Here is a 21,731-nt window from a genome sequence, read left to right as displayed (position 1 = left end):
ATTAGTGTCTCCCCAGGGAGGGCAGCAAGTGCTGAATAGCAGCCAACATCTGTCAGAAGTGTTAGGGATTTGGGGGTGAGCTAGAGCCTGCCTTTGAGCCACAGCGATGTGCAAAATGAGTAACGAGACCTAAAGTATCATTTCGGAAAGGAGAGGCTGTGCATTAGGAATGCTGTCGTCAAGGGACTTCAGTTCTTGGTTATTAACGTACTGGTTGTGGGTCCTAGGCACAGGGAAATGGTCAGCAGCAACTCTACCGCAGCGTTACGTCTCGGTGCAAGAAATGTTTTGCGTGCTTTTCCTTGATTATGAAATGTTACCAATTACACGCTGGGGAAGAAAAATAGGTAATTGTGTACGGATGGCTCATGAGTCAGGTCTTATGAGGTTGTTTGGTGGGGTTTTTTTTTTTTGGTCTTTTATCTTCTTGGAGCACCCCATCATCGGTGCTGCTGTGCCAGGCTGGGCCCTTGCTTCGGTGCATGGCTAGCAGCCCCAAGGGAGCAAATACACCCTGTGCCTCTCAGGGAGAGTGGGAAAAAATGTTTTACGTTGGGTCATTCTTGCCTAGGACAGCTTGTGTTGTGAGGCGTCTGAGGTAATAAGGTAAGGTAAGGTAAGGTAAGGTTAAAATAAAATAAAATAAAATAAAATAAAATAAAATAAAATAAAATAAAATAAAATAAAATAAAACAGGTTTCCCCATCACTAAGGAGCACACTGATGTAATTACCCCGGAGGGAAATGTTCTTACAACCCTCACAAAGAACCGCTTTTGCTGTGAGGAGAACCCCCACGGCATGGGCCAACGTCACGTTACGCAGAGCAAGAGAATTGGGCCGAGATTCCTAAACACGCCTCAAAACCCGGCACCAAAGGGAATTAATGTACTGATTGCGCAGCGAGCCTCGCAGCGCCAGCTCCCCGCTCTCCTCAGCGAGGCGCCGCGGACTACAGCTCCCGGCAGCCCGCGGCGGGGCGGGCAGCGGCCAGCGGGGGGGACCCGGCGCCTGCGTGTCCCTGCCGTGCCGTGCCGTGCCGGGGCTATGCTGAGGCCGGAGGTGGCTGGGTCCTACCAGGAGGTACGGGCTGGGGCCGGCAGCGGCAGCGTGAGCCCCCCTCCGGTTCTGGGCGGGTTCGCCGGCAGCTTCGGGTTGCCTGTCGCGAGTAAAGGCGGTGCGGATGTGCGCCTGTGTCCACTGGGCATAGTGCCGTGGGGCTGGCTGTTGGGGCTCTCCTTGGGGTTTTCACGGTGGGCTGGGAGGCGTTGGGAGGCGGTGGACCGGCAATAGACTTGCACAGAGGAGCTCTCCTCTTGTCTGAGGGGTGTGTCCGCTAGGAAGGCTTTACCCCGTGGTTATCGGGATGAAATTGACTCGTGTAAACGCGTGTGGGTAGGAGGAGTGCTCGGGACGGTTAGCCATGCCGTGGCGATGCCTGACAGCACGGACTGGCTGTGCACGGTGCCCCTGTGTGGCGCTGGCACCGCTCCCCGTGCCCTGGGCTGGCCCAAGCCCCCTGGTGCTTGCCTGGGTGCTGTGAGTGCAGCAGCTGTGCTTCTCCGTGCCGCCCCAGCCCCTAGCAGGGTGCTGAAACGCCTGCAATCACCTGTTCTGAACCTCCCTTTGTCCCGTGCCTTTCTGCGTGCAGCGCTGAAGGGGAACTGCTGGCTTGCGAGCAAGCTCCTGCGGTTGTTTCCCACTCAGCTGCGTGTGGAGCCCTGCGGATTGCTGAACAAAGTTGTTTTGTGCCCTCCCTGCTCTTGGTGTCCTATCCTATCTCCACGTCCTCTGATAGCCTTAACTGCCCTGCCCGTCCCTGTTCTTTGCACGTTAGCACCGTGCTTCGCCTCTGTATCAAAAATAACACGTGGGAAGAGCCGGCCTGTGGGCGTGAACACCCTCGGTGAACGCCAGGTTCCCTGCTGCTGATTGCTGTGCTCTGGGGATTCTGCCCGAGTTTCTGGAGGAGCCAGGATCAGCTGGCACAGCCGTGCAGCGATGCTGTGCCAGCCTCCCAGCTGTTGGAGGAGTGTGGCCCTGTACGTCGGCGTGATGCCGCGGTGGACCATGAGCAGCGCGGGCTCTTAGTGGCCTCAGTGGGTGTGCTTGCCTACCTTCACGTCTTGTCAGGTCAGGTGCTTGGGATTTGCAGTGAAATTATTATTTTCGGGGGGTGGGGGTGGGCTTGGTCTTGTGTCTCAGCTCAGCGCACCTGAGGCAATGTGAGCGCTCCCTGCTTTTGACTAGCTGTACTGGTGGTATGCGTGAAGGGCATGTGAGACTGCCTGCCTTGTAGAGATAATAAAATGTGGTCACATATTGTTTTCCTGTTTGTTTCTTAGGAATGCTGAGAGATTACATTCTTCTGACTTTTTCTTTTCCTACGTGTTAGAACCACTGTAGACCCTCTTGAGAGGGTAGTCAGTGTTGCAAATGGAGTTCTCATTTAACCTTGTGTTGATACCTTCTTGCTGTCAGAAATAGAGTTCACCTACCCTCTACATCACCTCAGTCGAGGAGGTGTCTGTACCCGGGAGCCCAACCAGAGAGGTGTGGGAGGCAGCTGTGAAACTGCAGTGCCTCAGTAACTTGTGGCAGCTGTTTGGATCAGCTCTGCTGTAAGGAATTTGCATGAGTATAATTGGAACCGGCTATTTGGCTGATTTAGCAAAACTGGTACAAAAGGCCCAGTGAGTATTCTTCCCGTGTCAGAATAGCTGGTTTTGGGTCAGGAAAACAAATAGAACTGATGTGGCCCTACAGAAGTTAAATTAAGGCCATCTTAAATTTCATTTATTTTATGCAGGTAATTGAAACAAGTATCTTCGGTTGTACTCCAGCAAGTCTCCTGCAAATGAGCTGTGTGTAGCCTGTTATTTACCTGTGTGCTCCTTGCCTCACACCATGGGAAATCATACTTATGTGCAAAACATTTAAAAACAATGGGGTTAATGCTTTCAACTTGCTTTGGATGGTGGAAACGAATACAGAAGTACGTCAGGAGGTGATGGAGGCTTTACGTCAGTCTTCTGAGATGTGAAATGAGTGGACTCTTTCCTAATAAGTGCTAATGATGATTTGTTAGTGGTGTAATGATGATAATTTTGATGCCTAATTAGAGTTGCATGAAAGGAAAATATTACGGATACATGCGTGTTACTGTTAAGTAAGTTGGGGAAGTAAAGTTTAACAGTATTCAGTGTGGCTTGCATTAACTGCTCACCTGTTTGCCTTAAAATAGGACCCTTACTTAATTAGCTACTTGATACTGAGTGTTTAGCTTGGACAGTTCCTGTGCAACACATGATAGGCTGCAAGCTTAGGCCCCAGCTCACCGTGCTGTAATTTGTGTGTTGTTCTCTGGCATAAAAGAAGCTTGGGAAACATACAGTAGATATGTTTAACACACGGGGGAGGAAAAGAAGTCCAGCAGTTCATGATCTCGTGTGTTGCCTATCTGATGCGACAAGCTTCTGACTTCGATGGAGGTGTCCTGGCAGTTTGGGCACAGAGCTCTGAACAGCAAAACAAGAAAACATCTGGTCTCTGCTGCTGATTTAGAAACACTGGGAGTTGCATAACCACTAATACCGAGTAATACTTATAGTGAGCTCAAATAAGTACCAGAAATGTTGGGGGTGTTCATTGTATTTTAATGACCCACCTACCTACGTGGCTGGGACTGCATTTGAGTTATTTGCCCTAATACCTGTCCAAACGCAATTTACTTTTTATGCACCTTTATTAAGTGCTAATGGTCTGTTTGCTGGCTTGTGCTGTGGTTTGTTTATACCTAAAGATATGTTCTTGAGTGACAGAATGGAGTTCCTGCTTATTTCAGAAGGCATTGCTCTAAGTGGGGGTTCAGTGTGAGCTGAAGCTGCCAGGGGAACAATTACTTTGATCTCGAAAGAAGAGGCGATGCGATCCTTAAAGGAGCAGGCTAGAAGTAGGTTAAATGTAATGTGCCATCTTTCCCTTTTGCAGTGTGCAAGTCATGTAATTTTCAGGTATAGGTCTATGCAAATGTGACTCTTGAATTGTGCAAAGCGGAACGGGTTCTAGGTGCTCTTGGACCGGGGGCATGTTTTTGTGTGTTTGGTTAGTTGGAGCCTCTCTTATTTGTACCATAGAAATTCCAGCAATTGCAAGTTGAGAGCATATTTGGAAATTGAACCACTGTTTTAACTACACAGCTGAGTGAAGATGTGGAGCGAATATCTGAAAACCCAGCAGAGGAGAGAGGAGGAGAGATGGGAGTTCATGAAGATGCCAGCTCTGTTATTTTACCAGGTGAGAACTATTGACCAAAAAGCTACCAATTTAAAGTGGCTGATAAGCTACTTCTATGCAAGCTTTTTTTTTTTTAATTGCACTTGTGAGAGCAAACAAAACACTAAGTGACGTACTTTGAGGAATAAGTATAGCTGGAAAGCTAAGGAGCTTTTCTAGGGATTGAGATGAGAATATTTCTTCGCCATGAAATGTGCTCAGTCAAAGAAGATTTGTCACACCTGGTTCTGAGGTAGCTTAGTATGTCATCTGCCTTTTGTGCTGGCTGTGTCTTTCCTGAGTTGCAGTGTTTGTGATGGCAGTGGATTGCAAACAAAGTCTGTGCCAGATTTACGTGAGCAAGATGCAGTACCAAACACAGGCTTCAAAACAGGTTTTAGTTAGACTATTTGGACCTGCTTTTGGAGAGTGTGGAACAGTGTTAAATGGGCTTATTGCAGCCCAGATTTGGGTGGTAAGGTAAGCCAACATGGAGTGAGTATCCCCTAAATGTTTTGCAGCTGTTTAAGAGGGCGTTTTGTTAGTAGTGCAATTTTATGCATATCAAGGTCTTAATTTTCTTGGCTGACATCTCTTGGCAATGAACTTCGGAACACGTGCGTGGCCACGGACCTTTACATGAGGTTATGTGCTCAACAGGACCTACAATAAGGCTAGTGTTTGCTGTGATAAGGACCAAATACCAAACCATGCTATTATAATTGAAGGGCAGAGTGTGGCATAGCCTGAGAGGGCCTGACTCATTAAATTACACAACACAGAAAAGTCAGTATAAAATATGCCTATTTATTTCCTATATGTTGGGTTTTAATGCTTGTTTTGTGTGTTCAGCCATATATCGCTGACAATCAAAATGTGACATGTAACTCGAGTACCTAAACCTTTTCCTTACAAGTATTGTCAAAAGAAATGGAGAATGCAAGGAGTATGGGGGGGAAAAAGCATTTGTGTCGTTCTGTGTGTACAGGTGAGACTACTGTGAAGATCTTCAGAGGATAAGCTTTAGAGGCAAGGAGGAAGGAATCAGGTCTGTCTTTTTCTAGGTATAATTGGAAGAAGCCTTCTTTTGTGAAACTTTCTGTAGTATGCACAAGGAGTTACGAATTAGACTCCAGATATGAGAGGGTAGCAAATGCACAGTCACTGCTACTATGGTGGAGACATAATATGCTCATACGCAGCTATTTGCATTATTAGAATATTAAAATCTCTCTGCTGACACACATGTTAAATGTGGTCAGAATCAGTTCCGATTGGAAGGTGGAGGGGAATAAGTTGTATTTTCCAGGAGGAAAGACTGACCATTAACTGTTTCTTATGAACTTTGAACTTTATTTCTGGGTTGACATTCTTGAAAATAAACCTTGTTTCCTGTCATGTCCTTAAGTGAATGCCAAATTCAACATGTGAAAAAAAAAAAAAGGGGGCACAAGCATCCAAAGACTGCCTCATGCCGGAGAAGGAAGCAGCTGTCTCATTGATCATTAAAAACAGCAATAGTTGTGTTTTTTAGATCAAGCTGAGTTTGAGATTTATTTTCCTCTCAAGCGGTTGATCTTAAAATCAACACTACATAAATTCAGCCCCCAAATCTGTGTTTTAAGGTCCTAATTCATATTCTGTTTGGTTCCAGATAGTGAACTGGGTACCAGTGCCCCTTCTTTGCGTTTCAGCAAGACCTGCCTAAAGAATGTTTTTTCAGTAATTCTCCTGTTTATTTATCTGCTACTCATGGCTGTAGCTGTATTCCTTGTCTACCAAACCATCAGTGACTTCAGGGAGAAGCTCAAGCACCCCGTGATGTCTGTCTCTTACAAAGAAGTGTCCTTGTACGATGCACCTGGTAAGTCTGGTAACAAACAGAATGGGTAGAGTTGTTGTTCACATTGATCTTGTACCGTTCTACATTTTCAGTGTTGATTCCCCAGGGCCCGGAGTGCATATAATGCTTTGACCCAGATCTTTTACTTGCCTTTTTTTTTTTTTTATTCTGTGTTGTGTTGACTTTGCATGGAATTGTTAACATTATAGGACAGATATATGGGGGTTCCTGCCAATAACATGAATGACAGCAGCTGCGGAGTGTGCTGCAACATTTGAAAGACAGGAATGTTTGCACACTCTAGAATGAGCCCTCTTTTAGGAGGAGAAGATAATTCCTCATGAAATACTCCCAAAACAGTATCATTCAAGCAGGGTAGCACATAGGATCTGTACCATGATCTCACTCCTGCGCTGGACAGTGAAGTGCTGTTGACAGTTAAGAAGGTGGATTCTCTAAACAAACCACAAAGAAACCCACAGTGCCACTTCCTACTGTTGTGCATTATTTACAATGCCGTATCACATCAGAAGGCAGCGACAATGTGATGTGGCTGCAGAGAAGAGTGTTGCCACAAAAACGTGATGTGACACTAGAAAACTGTATTGCAGTTTGCAGGAGGGATTACTCTGCAGAAACCTTTTTTGAATAGTGAGTTCTATTATTATTTTTGTTAAATTATCCAGTAACCATTCATACATAGAGCTGTGGCAGCAAGTGCAGCTCAAACAGCGTTGGAAGCTACTTGTACGTCAGTTTCCAATTTAAAAATAACACGTCTACTTTAATGTCTTGCCACATTTTACAAATCACTGTTTCAGTACCTGTGGTTGAAAGGTGAGTGTTTCATGTTGTTGTTGTACTCCTGTGTTTTTTTCTGTATGGTTAATTAGGCTCAGCTCTCTTAGTAGGTTTCTGAATTTGACCTGTATAGCTTTGACAGTAAATTAAGCAGGTGTTTTCCCTTTTCTTTCTTGTTTTTTCCCTTTTCTCTCTTCTCCATGTGAGCTTTTTATACAGCAGTAGGAAGAAAATGTCATTGAAAGAAACAGAGCAACATACTTATAAATCCAGAAGTATTGGCAGGGGATTCCTGCCAGGTCAGAGAACATAAATTAATGTAGCCCTTTGCTCCATTGCCCTGTTAAGGTTAGATGAGATGTCAGGTTGCAAGCATGGAGCACTGAAGAAGGAAAGAAAGCAGTTTTAGACTGATGTATTCTGTATGTATATTTGATGTCTTGCATTTTGGTGGACAGGCCATCTCAGCTGTGTGAGTTAATCATATCTAATAAATTACACTTTTTTGGTAGTTCGTCTAGATTATCTTCAGGCAAGTTTGTTTCCAATACTAAATGTGGCATAATAGGATTTTTGGTTTTGGGTCTTGTTTTTTCCTAGCTTTCTACAACTGAGGTGACTGAGATTTTTTAATGCTTGCTCTTGCTGTGGAACCACAGACTTATGGTATATACATGTGAATGAATTTCCAGAAAGGTGAAGAAGTAGCCTGCCTACCTAGCAATAAAAATAATAAGGGATTGGTACAGTTAGTACTTGTTTTATGGCTTTGATTTTTATCATGACATATTTTGTGAACAGAAGATGCTAGATGTTCTGAAGAGCATCTTTTTGCTTTTATGAGATCAGCCGGTGACCTTTAATCTCTCATGTATAGTACATGTGCTTTTTCCAGTGAAAATACAACGTGTCAAATGACAGCATCTGGAAACACGTACATGTTGAAGCACTTTGTGTCCCATTTGACTTCAGTGGTCTCCTAGCTTACTTTACACATTCTTCTCATTTGGGGCCAGAGGAACTCATTCATTAGCTGCAGGCTTGTGGGAGGACTAGGGAAACTTAGTCACTTCTGTGAACTTTTAGTTGTGGTTACTCAACTGGAATCTGGATTTTCTGCAACGCATTGCAGGGCTTCTGTCCTGATGTGGCTGGCACTGTTGTCCTGGTACAGGAAAATACTCGAGCACATAGTTTAATTTGATTGTTTTGCTGGATCTTGGCAAGATAGCTCAGTATCCTGTGGGATTAAATCCCAGAATGAAAATCTATGAACATGAGAAAGAAGTCAACTCTCCTTAATGTTTTTTCTCCCGAAACAGGTATTGCCTTTTACCCAGGCAAGGCTCGGCTGCTTAGCTGCAAGCATCATTACTATGATCACATTCCGCCTCTGATAAATCCAGGCCAGCAAGGAAAAATTGAGTGCACCACTCGGAGAATCAACTACACAGATCCTTTTACTAATCAAACAATGGTAATAATAGAATAGAATAAACCTTATTCAGTGAGGGGTTTCAGCTTGTAACAGTATTTGAAAGTAAAAATATTTCTGAAGTGCTGCAAAATATCCTTTCTTCTGGGGAAGGGTTGGTTTCTTTGTTTTTCTTCCCCCCCCGCCCCCCCCCAGCCACCTATCCTATTGTTTTCCAAAATGTAAGACCCCAGTCAGTGTGTGTATATGTTAGGAATGATCAGCTGTCATGTGGCTGTGTGCAACGTGAAAACCTGAATGAAACAGGAGTCTTGTTTTTCACAGTGAAACTCTCCCTTAATTCCTCTCCTGAATAAATTGGCAAGCAAACTCCTTAGATAATGTAAATCTAAGATTAATTGAAAGCAGTAGCAGTTATGTCATTTAAAACAGGATAACTTCTGTCTTTTTGCATGTTTGCTAAGAGTTAAATACTATTTTTGTCACACTTGGAAAATTCTTAATTGGGTGCCAAAGCATTTCATTGTATTGAAGTGCTGTGTGCCTATAAGATGATATATTGATATATCTGTCTTAAATTCCTCTTAAAAACACAGGGAATTTGGCCTCTGTACAGGTAAATGTTCAGAAAATAAACTATTAAATATGATCATTTGTATCTCATCTAAAGTTATTGCTCAGGCCCTTTCTAAGGAAACTAAACGCGAACAAACAATTTAGTTACCTCTTTGGTCACCTTTTTTTTCCCCCGTCTTCATGTCTTGCCTTTTTCCAGTCACCATTTCTTTCTGGGAAACAGCTCCTTAATATATTTGAAAATAATACTTCAAGTCTTAATATTTAATTTCTGCCAGTATCACATTATTTTTGCATGTTTTAACAAACTAAGAACCTGCCTTTTATGCTATGTGGTAGGTTTATTTAGAAACTTGTGGATCCCATAGGCTCTAGTCCTGCAACTGAATGGAGAGGCACTGAGGCAGACCTCTGAACCACACAGAGCCATGTTCAAATGGGTGGAGTCATTCTGCAAGCAACAGCTTGCTGTCCAGTGTAATTCTTGCACTACTTTAAGTTGTATTCTGCCTGCTAGCTAGCTTTTTTTTCTTTTTTTTTTCTTCCCCTCATCCCTCCTCAGCAGCTTGCTTAAGGAGCTCGGGGCTATGAAACTGTGCCTTTCTCGAGGACAAGCCTGATGTTCTCCACATCTGACTGGGATGGAACTAGAGCAGATTTCTCAGCAAAACACTAAATCTTGATTTAGAGACTTCATTTTTACAACCAAAAGGAGGAATTTGTTAATACTAAAGCAGGCAGCATTTGGGGATATTTTAATAGGTGTGCACTTATTAGAGGCCAGGAAAATCTCAATGTGTATTAGATTTATGTAGAGTATTAGTGATGGCAAATTCAAGGATGGGAAACGAGGATTCCTCTCCTACTCTCACTGTCTCTTTGTCTGCTTGTAGAAGTATGCTTTGGTTGTTCAAGGCCCTCGTGATGTGAAGAAAAAGGAACTGGTATTTTTGCAGTTTCATTTAAATGAAACAGACCAAGATTTTAGTGCCATTGACTACCTTCTGTTTTCTTCTTTCCAAGAGTTCATCAACAGGTATGTAAAGGGATGATGAACCTGTAACAGCATTGAACTTGCAACCACAGCAATACTAGTGCAAGGAAGGTATTTTGGGTGGAAAGTTTGAGAGGCTTTTATGATGATTCTTTTTATTAAAAAAAATAAAAATCAAAAAAATCTTGGATTATTTCTGTTGGACTTTCATGTCTTAGATTACTAATCTCACTCTTTAGAAAATGAATTGAGGATACTTTCAGTGACAGAAAGTGCCCTTCAGCTGAGCTTCAGCCATTTGCTGCTGCACTTTCTAGAAATTTTGAAGTTTTCACTGTCTTGCTGCTGTCCACTGCTGTGGGTGATCAGGAAGTGGGTTGTACTTGGCAGTGTGATAATGAAGGGCACTAAGAACAAGAATGTTTCTCTACCTCTTTTTTTTTTTTTTTAAGCAGTTACTATAAAGATCAGATCCCTAGATCAATTAGTTTCCTTGATTTCATTGAAAGATTAACTGTGTTTGTACTGCTCGTTTTAAGATTCTAAAGGATGGTGTAATTTTGTAGGTGGGGATTTTAAAAATACTTTGTTTTGATTTGATACTGATGCCATTGGAGTGACTGATCAACCTTTTGCTGATTTTAATAGGAGTGGAATTAATCCTGTATTGAACTTTCTTGAAAGCCCCACTCTTATTCCTTGCTGGTGAGAATAAACTCCGTACTTAAGTTGCTTAATTTTTGCTTTTAATTTAAATTCAAGTTCTGTTCTTCTCCGCTCTGTGATCCAGATTAAAAGCTAGTCAAGAGGCATTAGTCACAGTGAGACCTAATAGAAAGCATTACTTTGGTAATGGCTGGATGCAAAATGAAAAAGGGGGAGTGGATAAAGGGCATATGCAGAGTGAATTAAGGTGATGGAGGGGAAGAGAAGTAACACTTCATTGCAGTGAAGCATTTTTGGAGGCTTGGGCATGATCATGCTGGTGTTTTTCAGACGGAGCAAGGACTGAAAGTGTTCAGTCACACAGTATCTGTGGGTGGCCAAAGACCAGTTGTCTGAATTCACTTCTTACGAAGTGTTTCTACTTCAGTGAAGGAGACAGACATTAAGCTTAAGTTATCAAGTACTTCCTGTAACTGTACAAAGGCACCTCAGATGCCTCTAGCATTCCAGGTATTTTGTGTTTCAGTATGAGAAAACACCAACGGAGAGTAGTGATGGAGGAGGTGCTGTTTGTTCCTTGTGCATTGGATTTTTCTCAGTTTTTGTGGCTCGTGCTGCAGTTAGCGGTAGGTACAGTGGGACTGATTCCAGTGAGGTGCACGGTTGGGTCTGTGCTTCGAAACACGAGCATTGTCTGAGACAATGTCAGTGGAGGAGAGATCAGAAGGTGTGGTTGCATTGCATCTGGTCGCTGTCTTTTTGCAGAACGAGCAAACTTACCAAGATGCAAATTGGACTAGGTATGCTCAAGTCTTGGAAGCCACGTTTCTCTGCTCGTTGTGCCAATCTGCAGATAAGCCATTTTAAAGAGCTGTTTGTTTCCAAACTAAAACATGCGTGTCCCATTGAAGCTGGCAGTATGTAAAGCGTCTCTTCCTGCACGGCGGTCTGCATGCCGCTGTCTGAAATGCTTCTACCACGCATTGTGCAAAGGTAGGTTAGGTGTGCAAAACAACAGTAAGTAGTATTGCCAAGGTCCTAGCTGGAAGGCTGTGTTTGTGCCAGAGTAGGTGAATAAGCAAAAATCATCTGTAAGCTGCCTGGAGAAACTGGGGTTGCAACCTCTTGCCTCCAGGTTTCCCAGGTCTGACAGGTTAGATGGCAGAATCAGTCCCTGAAGAGAAGGGGAAGTGACACGCTGTTCCTAAAGAAGCTGCTTTGTCTCTGTTGGAAGGCAGCAGAACTGAAGCTGGGGCATGAAGGCTGAGCCTGGGTTATGCTCGGAGCAATGCAAAAGGCAGGAAATGTTGTCTGTTTGGGGATGCATCCTTTGTGCCTGTTTGTGGCAGGCAGCAACGTGAGGTAAGGCTGGTTTGGAAGTAGCCCAGGTAATGGTAAAATTTGGCGAAGGCGTGTAGGCCTTTAAATGTGGTGGTAGATGATCTGCGTGTCTGGGTAAAGTACAGACAGAGAACCAGTGTGTGCGAGATGCTTTGGTACTGTCTCTTTTGCAGCATCCTCCAAAGCTCAGTACAAACTGCATGCCTCACCTCACTTGGGATTGTGTAGTGCTCTCCTGGCATCCCAGGGCACGAACTGGACAGGTTTGGAGCAGGCTGAAAACTTGTGTTTTCTGCTGAGCATGTGAAATGTCATGCATGTGTGGGGTGTGTTTGGATGTGGCATTGTTCTGTCCAGCTTCCAGCAGGAGGGGAAGCAGAAATGGCTTCCGGTTCATCAGCTGCTGCTAAATTTAGCTGCTGGAAAGCCTGGACTGATATCCTTAGGAACTGTTGTGTATCGACAGTGTAATTTTGTCCTTCCATATAGCCTCTAAGGGCTTCAAACGCTCACTGCTGTTAACTACTTTTCCTGACAAAGTGTCTCACTTAGGGGTTATGAGAGCATGCTCTTAGCACCGTGCCCAGCAACTAATGTGAAGTGCTATTAAAGATCCTGAGCTACGTGCTAAAACTCACCAGCTATCACGATTACCTTTACAGTTTTATTGCAATGGCTGCAAAGAGCTTAGGATGGAATGGATAGGCAGACTGCTGTAAAATATGTATGTAGGTATTCCATCATCTTAAATCACAATCTGAACACCTTTGAAATTGGTGAGAGTAGCCCAGCTGTATCGACAGCACAGCTTCTTTGCAGGCACTATTCTGTGCAGCTTGCTTTTGCTTTAAATAACAATAATCGTATCAGTGAACAGTAATCATATCATAAGCAATAATAAAAATGGCATCTGGATTCTTGTATCTTTAAGGATTTTCCTGAGGCATAGCAAGTGGTAAGGACTCAGGGTCCAGTTGTTTCTGTCAAGGGTTTTATTCTCTGCAGCTCTTGTGTTAAAATTGGATCAACAGACTGCATGAAGCTGGCAGTGCTTGCTGGCTTTGTTCTGGCCTTCACAGAGCACTGTTGAACTATATGCTATTGTTGGACTGAGCTGGAAGGGTACTGCCACTGTTTTTTTTCTTTTGTATTTTTCTTTTTTTTTTTTAAAGACAGTGACAGCTGCTGTGCCATATTAATTGGAGGGAAGGAAATAATGAAACCCTTGCAAATTACCTAAAAATTGTAGCTAAACATACGAGTTCCTTTCTTCAACTATCATTAGTGTAATACATGGGTTTAAGAAGAAAATCCTCTGAACATATTACTGTCAAAACTATTGTTAGCTTAGCATGTAAAATAACTTCTAGTCATGTGAGATGATGAATACCAGTCTGAACAGGTCAGAGATTATTTCTGTGTCTAAACAGAGTTTCATCTTCACTTCTTTGGTCTGGATTGCTGCGTGCAGAGAAATAAATAACAACACAGAAGGGTCGAGACTTTCGGTACCACATCTGACCCTTTATTACATCCCATGGCTGTCAGAGAGTTTCCAGTTCCCTGAGCACAGGGGAACTCCCAGACGTTGCTTGCCCTCTGCTATTATTTGTGCAAAGCTTTTGTGTCTCTGCTCTGTCCCTTCCCTCCCTCCTTTTTTTTTTTCTCCCCCCCCCATCTCTTTGGCAGTGGCCTGGGTTATGGGCATGCGCAAGGAGATGCCATCTCAGATTGCTTCTCCTAAGATTCTAATGTTTCTTTTTCAAGCCCACAATTACTGTCACAGGCAAAGTACTGTATTGCTGCCTGCTTACCAAGTGCGTTGTGGCTGTAGTGCTCAGCTCCATGTCATAGCTTCCTGCCTCAATTTTCCATGCTGGTTTGGAAAGCTGTGCTGGGATGCTGTGTTGAGTCATGCATTAGGCGTGTGACTGGCTGGCAGGGTGCTAATTATGTCTGTTCCTCCGAGTGGCAAAGTACCATGTTCTTCCTGACTGTCCCATCGACTGCAGCTGTACCCATACACCAAAAGGGGAAGAAATAATTGCCAGGGTAGGTCTCCCTATGTCAGTGGTTTGTGTGGCAAGGAGCAGTCAGGTGTTGGAGTTTGCTGTGATGCTTTGCCCACATCTTCCCAGTGGGGGCTGGAGAAGTGTGCTACCATCCTGTTGGGACAACTAAGCAAACGGCTAATGGTACAGATAGATAAAGATACCACAGAATCACAGAATGGCTTGGGTTGGAAGGGACCTTAAAGACCATCCAGTTCCAACCCACTAGATGCCACCCACTAGATCAAGTTGCCCAGGGCCCCACCAGCCTGACCTTAACACCTCCAGGGATGGGGCATCCACAGCTTCTCTGGGCAACCTCTTCCAGTGCCTCACCACCCTCTGAGTGAAGAATTTCTTCCTAACATCTAATCTGAATCTCCCCTCTTTTAGTTAAACTATTCCCCCCATGTCCTATCATTATCTGCCCGAGCAAAAAGTTGCTCTCAAAAAGTTGTTTGTAGAAAGAAAAGGAGCCCTAATTCTGAAGACTAAGGAAAAAGGGAAAGTGCAAATCCAGCCAGTGCTGGTGCAGGGCCAGTCTTCCCGATTGGCCTGTTCTTCAGGACAAGAGCCTGCTTCTTCAGCTCTCCTTGTCTTCTTTACTTCTTTGCATCTTTCTCCTGGAAGATCAAAATGGCTTAATCTCCCAGCAGGCCCAGCCATGTGCTCCCTCTGCCATGTGAACAAAAGTATACTCTTTGCCTTCACCTAGGAAGATTTGTTTATTTGGAGTGAAAAACCCTTTCTTCTCCCTTGCCTGAAGGACCAGCATAACCTGGCACGGCTCTATAAGCTGAACTCTATCTTTAGTAAAAATCAGCAGTCTGTGCTTTAATGCTTCGTGACTCATCACAGTGGTTTACCCGCTCATTTCGAGTGGAAACCTTGTTGAAAGGCAGCTGCAGGGATAGGCTTATTTTGTGGAGGTGACGTGAAAGTGGCTAAAATCACAGTGCTGAGGAGCTCAAAGTAAATGGAGAGGTGAATTCACCATGTCCTGTGCATTTAGCAGGCACAAGGCAGACACCAGACAGGCCCTGGAGCTACCTCTTCATCACTTGCTGGGTGAGGGGTATTGGGAGACTTAAAATGGCTGAAAGTCGCAGTGTTAAGTCACAGCTCCCCTGTAAAGCAGCAGATCTGCAGGGGGAGGCAGTACTGGGACGGTAGGGCACCAGGTGGGTCTTCTGCGATTAAGAACATGAGTGCAAGTGCTAAAACATTACTACTAACAATGTTTTAGTTAGGCTAAAATCGAGCCTATCTCAATATAAAGGGCATTTTGAACGTGCTTTGAAGTGTAGGCCTGACATTTCACTGCCTTCAGTGCCCTGACACTGCTCAGAGTTTGGTCAGTAAAGCAATGGTCTTTTTTTCCTTTAGTCCAGAAAAAGCAGAATTCATGAAGGACTGTGAAAGTTCATACTCCAGCTGGAAGTTTTCCGGAGGCTTTCGAACTTGGGTCAAGATGTCCTTGGTGAAAACAAAGGAAGAAGATGGTAGTGAGACTGTTGAATTCAAACAAGAGGTAAAAATAATACTAACTTCCCAAAGATTTTATTTTATTTTTTAGGACCTGTTAGTTGATTTAAAAACTGGGTGCTGTCAAAAAGTTGCATGTTTTTAATGATAATTGTCTAACAGAACTACCTCTTGGAGCACTTAGCAACATGAGTTGGAGGGAAGGGGTTGTCTGTTTTGAAGTGAAGTATCAGGAGGCTGGCTTTTGTTTAATGGCATCTGTTATACCACTTGCCACTGAGCGGTTTTGGAAGCTGAACTGGCTGTACAGTTACTTGTGTTCTTTCTCAACGTGGAGAGGCTCTGTCAAAGTGTAAATGTCGTGGTGTGCTCTGCTACTGGTATGGTGACACATCTCTTAACAGAGAGGTGAGAAACTCCAGGCCCTGCCTCTGCCATCAGTGACACCTGTAGTCTAAGGTATGGGTCTGAAGAGACTGATATAGAAAAACTAACAGAGCTACCTTAGTTCAAGGTAGAGATTTTCAAAAGAATTATCTAAATAATAGTAATGGAAAGAGGTACTGTTTAGGTTACCACAGGGTCTGATATTAGGATGAAGAGGTAACATAAGCTAAGTACCCTTTATAGCACTCTCACATCTGCTTTTTGTTTGGATTTGGTATTTTTTTTATCTGTTGAGTATCCTTAGAAATGTGGAGTATCTCAACTTCTTGCATCATTTAAACCTAGAAAATATGCAAGTGGAAGATGCAGACTTAGCTAGAGATGAAGCAAGTTTGACTTTCATTCCTGTTCTGTTCACACTAATGGACAGGGGAATAATTGTGTTTTGAGTCTGTTAGCTTGCTCCCGGTGTTGGTGGGAGAGGAAGAGGCTCATCGGTGATGAGAAAAGAGAATTTTAAGAGCAGTCCTTTTTAGATACTCCATCTTCCAGGCACACTACTATGCTTTCCCTTAGTCCATGGTCCACTTGAAAAGGGTGCTTAAGTGGCAAAGCCTTGGGAAGAGCAGAGGTGTGACTGTGAGGTGGGTACCCTCTGGTTCCCCTGGGGGAGGGCAGCAGAAGAATCCTCCAGTCATGCAGTGAGGGCCTGGGTTTGAAGGCAGGGATGCAGCAATCGGCTGATGTCATGTGAGCACTGGCAGCTGCGGTCTGTCTGTCCTTCATCACCTATAGCTCTGTTTTACTTGTCCTTTGGTGCTTGCCTATTATGGGATTTTTGAAAGTCCTTCTTTGTGTGCCCAAGTCTAACACATCTCAAAGTAGAAGTAAGAGGCTGACCCAAAGTTAGAAAAAGCTGAGCTTCTTGTGACCGTAAGCATCCGTTCAGGCCAGCAGTTACGGGCTTTCCAGTCATCTGTGTAGGTGAACAGTGTACTTACTACTTTTTTAAAATAAAAAATAGGAAGTAGGAATTGGCACAAATGTGAATTTTGTGTGTCAGTTACCTACTAATAATACAGCACAAGTTGAAATAGCTCAGACAAATTGCACTTGCTTTGTTTGACAGTAGAACGTCTGCTCAAATTGAGTAAGGAAACCCATTCGCCTTTCCAATCTAAAACTGGGCGACAGCGTGCCAGAAGGGTGCATACAAACACCAGGGCAAAAAGCATAGCCAGTCGGTCTGTGAAGTAGTCCTGTAGTCATTACTTGGTCTTTTCTGCTCTTCCCATTGCTTTTAGTTAGCTGTGTGAACTGGTTGTTTCCTGCTGTGTGGTTTTCTTGAATGAGTATGGCTGGGGTGGTTGCAAGCTGCAATAATTAAACAGGCTGTAGGGTAACGAGAGGTGGTAAAGCTCCCATATGCTCGGAATGGACACGTACAGTGCTTCTGTGTGTTCACAGCCTAACATCTGGTCGGGCACAGGGTGCCTCCGTGGAGGGAGGAGTCTGACAGAAATCTGAAGGTATGCATAAGGAAAGTAAGCCATGGTAGAGAGGTAGGAGGTTTTTGTGGTAGGTCGTTCCCCATGCAGTGTCTGCTGAATCAGTTTTCATCTCTATCGTTCCCGTTACAATCCTGGAATGAAGTAACTGCGCTGCTGGATTCATTACTTCCAGGAAGAGCAACAGCACTGCCCCGTGCACACACCAAGATGTAGATATTCCTCTGAGGTTTGGAGAAGGGCAAAGTCCCTCCATCATTTGTTCATCTGTAACTTTGGTGAGCTTTCCTGTTAGGTGACTGGCTGGCTCCAAGTGGTCTGTATTGTCTTCCAGTGGTAGGGGGGTAGTGCAAACTGTGCTATTATTGCCTGCAAGTGGTTCCTTCTGGGCTCGAGGTGTGTGTATGTGCAGACAGGACAAGATACGTGCTTCTCTTAGGCCTGATGGCTTAAGACCCACACTTGGGAAGGCATTAAGACTGCAGTTTCATGTGGCCATAACATCGGTCTGGTATCTTAAACTGCACCCTGGCTATCACAGCTCCTGGGAGATGTGATAAAGCTCTGTGCCAGTCAGTGATGGTTTCAAGTGGTAACTCAGTTAAAGGGCAGCACTGGAGGTATTGGCTTTTTCTCCAAAAAAGATTATTCCTGCACCATTGTGTAGTTCTCTGGCAAATAAAAGTGATTTAACCTTCCTTCATGAGAACTTTTCAAATGCCAAATTACCCCACGTAAATGAATTTTGTAAATGAACTCCCCACACCTGGAAGAGGAAAAATTTTTTTTTTTTTTTTTGAGTGATGTATAAAGGCATTTCCAAAGCTCAGCTGCAGTTATCTTGAGAATGGATAGGCTGCCTTTAACGGGAGTATTCTTGATTTTCCTGGAACAAAGTGCTTTCAGTAAGTTACTTGGGCAGTAACGCTCTAGATGAAGGCTTTGATGTGGCATCTCTCACTCTTCCTTGAATTATACCAAACCTCCTATTGCCTTCCTGCAACTGGAACAAATCTGGCTTGTCCTTGCCTGTGTGTATGAAGTTAACTGTGCATCTGTACTGTCGTGTTGACTTTTAAAGAGAATATGGGCTGTGAGCGTGTGGGGACAGAAAGGAATACCTGTAAGGTACGTGTGAAGTAAGACCTGCCGTGCTAGTGCATGGATAAGCCCTGTGCTGCCACCACGGTGCGCGCTGCTGTTGTGCCTTTGTTGTGCTGCGTCAGCGTGTGTGAGGGCATCACGTACAATAGTACAGCATTGCTGAGTATCACAAGGGCCTTGGTTACCAGTATAAAATTGTACTGCAGCGTTTATACTAGGTGAGAAATGGGAAATTAACATGAGCACAGAACGGATGGAAGAAACCGACCTTTCTGTATTTTGGGAGCCTAACGTTCCAGGTAGAGGAAGGCTGAATTGGCTGAACTTTTTGTTTTCACCTTCTAGCCTTTTCTGTTGCACAGGAGACTGGATTACACAACTAAAGAAAGTAACCTGCACCTTTTCCACCTTTTTTTCCCCCCCTCTCCCAGACTAGTGTGGTTAACTATATTGACCAGAGGACTAAACCAAGAAGTGACCAGCTGTTTTTTGTCGTCTTTGAATGGAAAGATCCTTTTATACAGACTGTGCAAGATGTAAGTAACCTTCTTGAATTGTTGTCAGGCTATACGTGCTCATGGTGTGTGTGTATATGTATGCCTCTGAGTTTCTACCTGGAGTGAGGTACCAGAGGAAGAGTGGAGTTATTTTTAAAATTTTGGTCTGGGGTGTTTGTTTGTTTATTTATTTAATTTTAATTCAGTAATAAGTATTAAGTGGGGCTCAAGACTGTCTGTGGCCTTCCCTTGTCTTAGTGACACTCAGCATTATTCTTGCAGCTAAAGGTGCACGTAGCTAAGAAAAACCTGTCCCCTGTACGTTAGCAAACTGTAGCTTCAGGTCAAGTCTGAACATTTTGCTTAAATAAGTGTGCTTGGGTAAATTGATTTAATAACTCTTTCTATTAATTGACATGCAAGAAGCCTAGACTTAGATCAGACTAATAAAAATAAATTGACTAGTCTAATTTTTGGCTCTTATCTGACCAGAGCTTGGTACCTAATTTAAATAACAAAACAAAAACAAACTCAAAATTCAGCTCATCGTACTGCAGCCAGAGGTGCGTGATGTGCCAGACAAGATCATTGTCAGTCACTGGAGTGCTTAAAAGGTGTGTGGATCCCTGCAGGTGTATGTGCTTAAGCATGTGAGATGGATCTGGTGCTCCAGGGAAGCACAGGGGAAAAAGATCTATTTGCCCTCCCCAGAAAAATACGGAACAGCAAAATGTGAAGTCAATCTATTTAAAAATTTGGCGTTTAAAATGGCCCAGCTTGACAACCTGGTCTGTCATGAACAAAATCTCTCAAATTCCTTTTTTTTTTTTTTTTTTTTTTCCCAAAGCCACTGTGATTTACAAGTAGGGGAAGCCTGTTTTAGGACCTTCTGGCTTGGGTGGTGACCTAGTGACACCGCACTTGTGCTGGCCATCATCAGTGCTGCAGACCCCGTGGCGAATCTGAAAGCTGTGTTACTTTATTGCTGCCTAAGCCTGGATCTGCCTGCTTCATCTCGAGATCCTAGAAGCCATCGTTGAGCCTAGGGGTGCAAGGAGAATTGCAAACTATAAATAAGCTTAACTACTTTTGAACCAAATATAGTTAAAAATAGAAACATAAAATACTTGCTGCAATTCTACAGAAACAGTTGCCGCTGTCAAAACCTGGTTTGGCATTACAATGCTGTCTTGTTAAAGCTTTCCAGCAGTTGCTTCTTTTAGGTTTATCTTTTGGAATATCATCTTTCATGTGACTGCTTGTTTTTGTAAATCTTTAAATAACATAGTAAATGTAATCCTTATGGTTAAATTAGCAGTTTCATAATTATCTCCAACACTTTAAACAATTTACCATGCTGAAATAGTCTAAAAGGAATTTAGCAGCTAGTATAGGCATCTCCTGGGATCTGTGCGTTTCCTTTCTCACAGAAGGAATCGGAAAAATCGTAGAGCAAGGCAGATGTGTGGCAAAGGCACGAACTCCAGGCCTGCTGTGCAGCATGAAGGCATGTGCCACAAAACACTTCCGTTAGAAGAAGAGAATTGTTTGTTAATGCATAGGTATAATATGTACCAAGTCAGAGGAGGGGAATAATATTTTTAATCTCTTTCAGATAATCACAGCAAATCCGTGGAACATGATTGCTCTTCTCTGTGGCATCTTTTTGGCTCTGTTTAAGGCAGCAGACTTTGCTAAGTTAAGTGTTAAGTGGATGATCAAAATCCGAAAGAGACATCTGAAGAGGAGAAGTCAAGCAATGAACCACATAAGCTGAGACTGACTGCCTCTTAACTATTCATAGCAGAAGGGACAGAAAATAACTGGAATGAACTTCATTCAGCGAGACAGCAGTTAAAGATATAAACCAGGTATGTTTTCTTCAGGAAAAACACAGCTGCTGGAGTTAACAGCCTAGTGAACTGACGTTTGAACTTCAGAAAAGAGCTAACTCTAGGCAGGGCTAACAAACTCATGCTTTTCTATTCCATATTTAACAAGCTTACCTCAATGTATGAGGGGAGTGGGGAGAGAGGAGAAAATTCACTAATATGCTGTAGCAGTTAAATTCTTTATATAAAAAAAAAAGACACTTTTGAATGCTTCTCAGAACAGGAAGCTATTTAACGTCTGCATGAGCTGTGATCTGCATCTGCTACCAGAATGCAGTTACTACTTTGACTGTTTAGTGGAAGGGAAAGCCCATGCAAAAAAATGGTCTGGCCTCCCCTCTCCAAAGAGCGTGTTGAAACAAAATACACTGGAATTCTATTACATGTCATTTTTGATTTAAAGTGTATTGACTTTAATATTAAAACAAACAAACACATTCGAATAAGCTGTTGTGTACCTTCTCTTGAAACTGCCAGCTCTCAGCTGCAGCTAGAGTTTCACAGGAGCTGATCTAAATGGGAGCATTAAGGCAAAACATGTAAGTAAAAAAACAAAAATCTATCAGTCTAACTCAAAGTAAATTCAAGCAACTCAAGAGCTGGGCATCTGAGCTGATGACAGATTTCAAAGTCTAATTCTCAAGACTATTACCCTTCCTTCTTTCCTGAGGAATTAAAAAAGTCTTTCATCAGCCTGGCATTTAAATGAGATTCTGTATTATACAGAGAATGTGCACTAACTAACTGTGCTGTGTGGTGTGTATCTTTTTCTTCCTTATAAGTCCCTTACTAGTCCAGATGCCTAACTGAGAATTGTGCAGCCTACAAGGCAGCAGTGCACTACTGCGTGTTTGCTCGGAAGGGTTTGCTGCGAGGA

At 43.4% G+C, this 21,731-nt stretch overlaps 1 protein-coding gene across 9 annotated transcripts; it reads left to right on the top strand.

Moving 5' to 3' along the window:
- The first annotated feature begins 981 nt into the window (after positions 1-981).
- On the top strand, positions 982-21,300 carry PACC1 (proton activated chloride channel 1). 9 transcript variants are annotated; one of them, XM_035556493.2, is made up of 9 exons: positions 982-1,082; positions 4,136-4,295; positions 6,037-6,138; positions 8,241-8,395; positions 9,823-9,965; positions 10,572-10,628; positions 15,368-15,512; positions 18,897-19,001; positions 20,578-21,300. In XM_035556493.2, exons 2-9 carry the CDS (start codon positions 4,256-4,258, stop codon positions 20,737-20,739), a joined length of 909 nt encoding a protein of 302 aa, XP_035412386.1. In that variant the 5' UTR covers positions 982-1,082; positions 4,136-4,255; the 3' UTR covers positions 20,740-21,300. The 9 variants fall into 9 exon arrangements, with proteins under 9 accessions (XP_035412386.1, XP_035412349.1, XP_035412358.1 ...); XM_035556456.2 differs by having other exon boundaries at positions 5,929-6,138; XM_035556465.2 differs by having other exon boundaries at positions 983-1,082; positions 4,199-4,295.
- Positions 21,301-21,731: the final 431 nt, after the last annotated feature.

The sequence above is a fragment of the Cygnus atratus genome, chromosome 3, assembly GCF_013377495.2.
Source record: "Cygnus atratus isolate AKBS03 ecotype Queensland, Australia chromosome 3, CAtr_DNAZoo_HiC_assembly, whole genome shotgun sequence".
NCBI lineage: Eukaryota > Metazoa > Chordata > Aves > Anseriformes > Anatidae > Cygnus > Cygnus atratus.
This window is presented reverse-complemented; position numbering and strand designations above follow the sequence as displayed.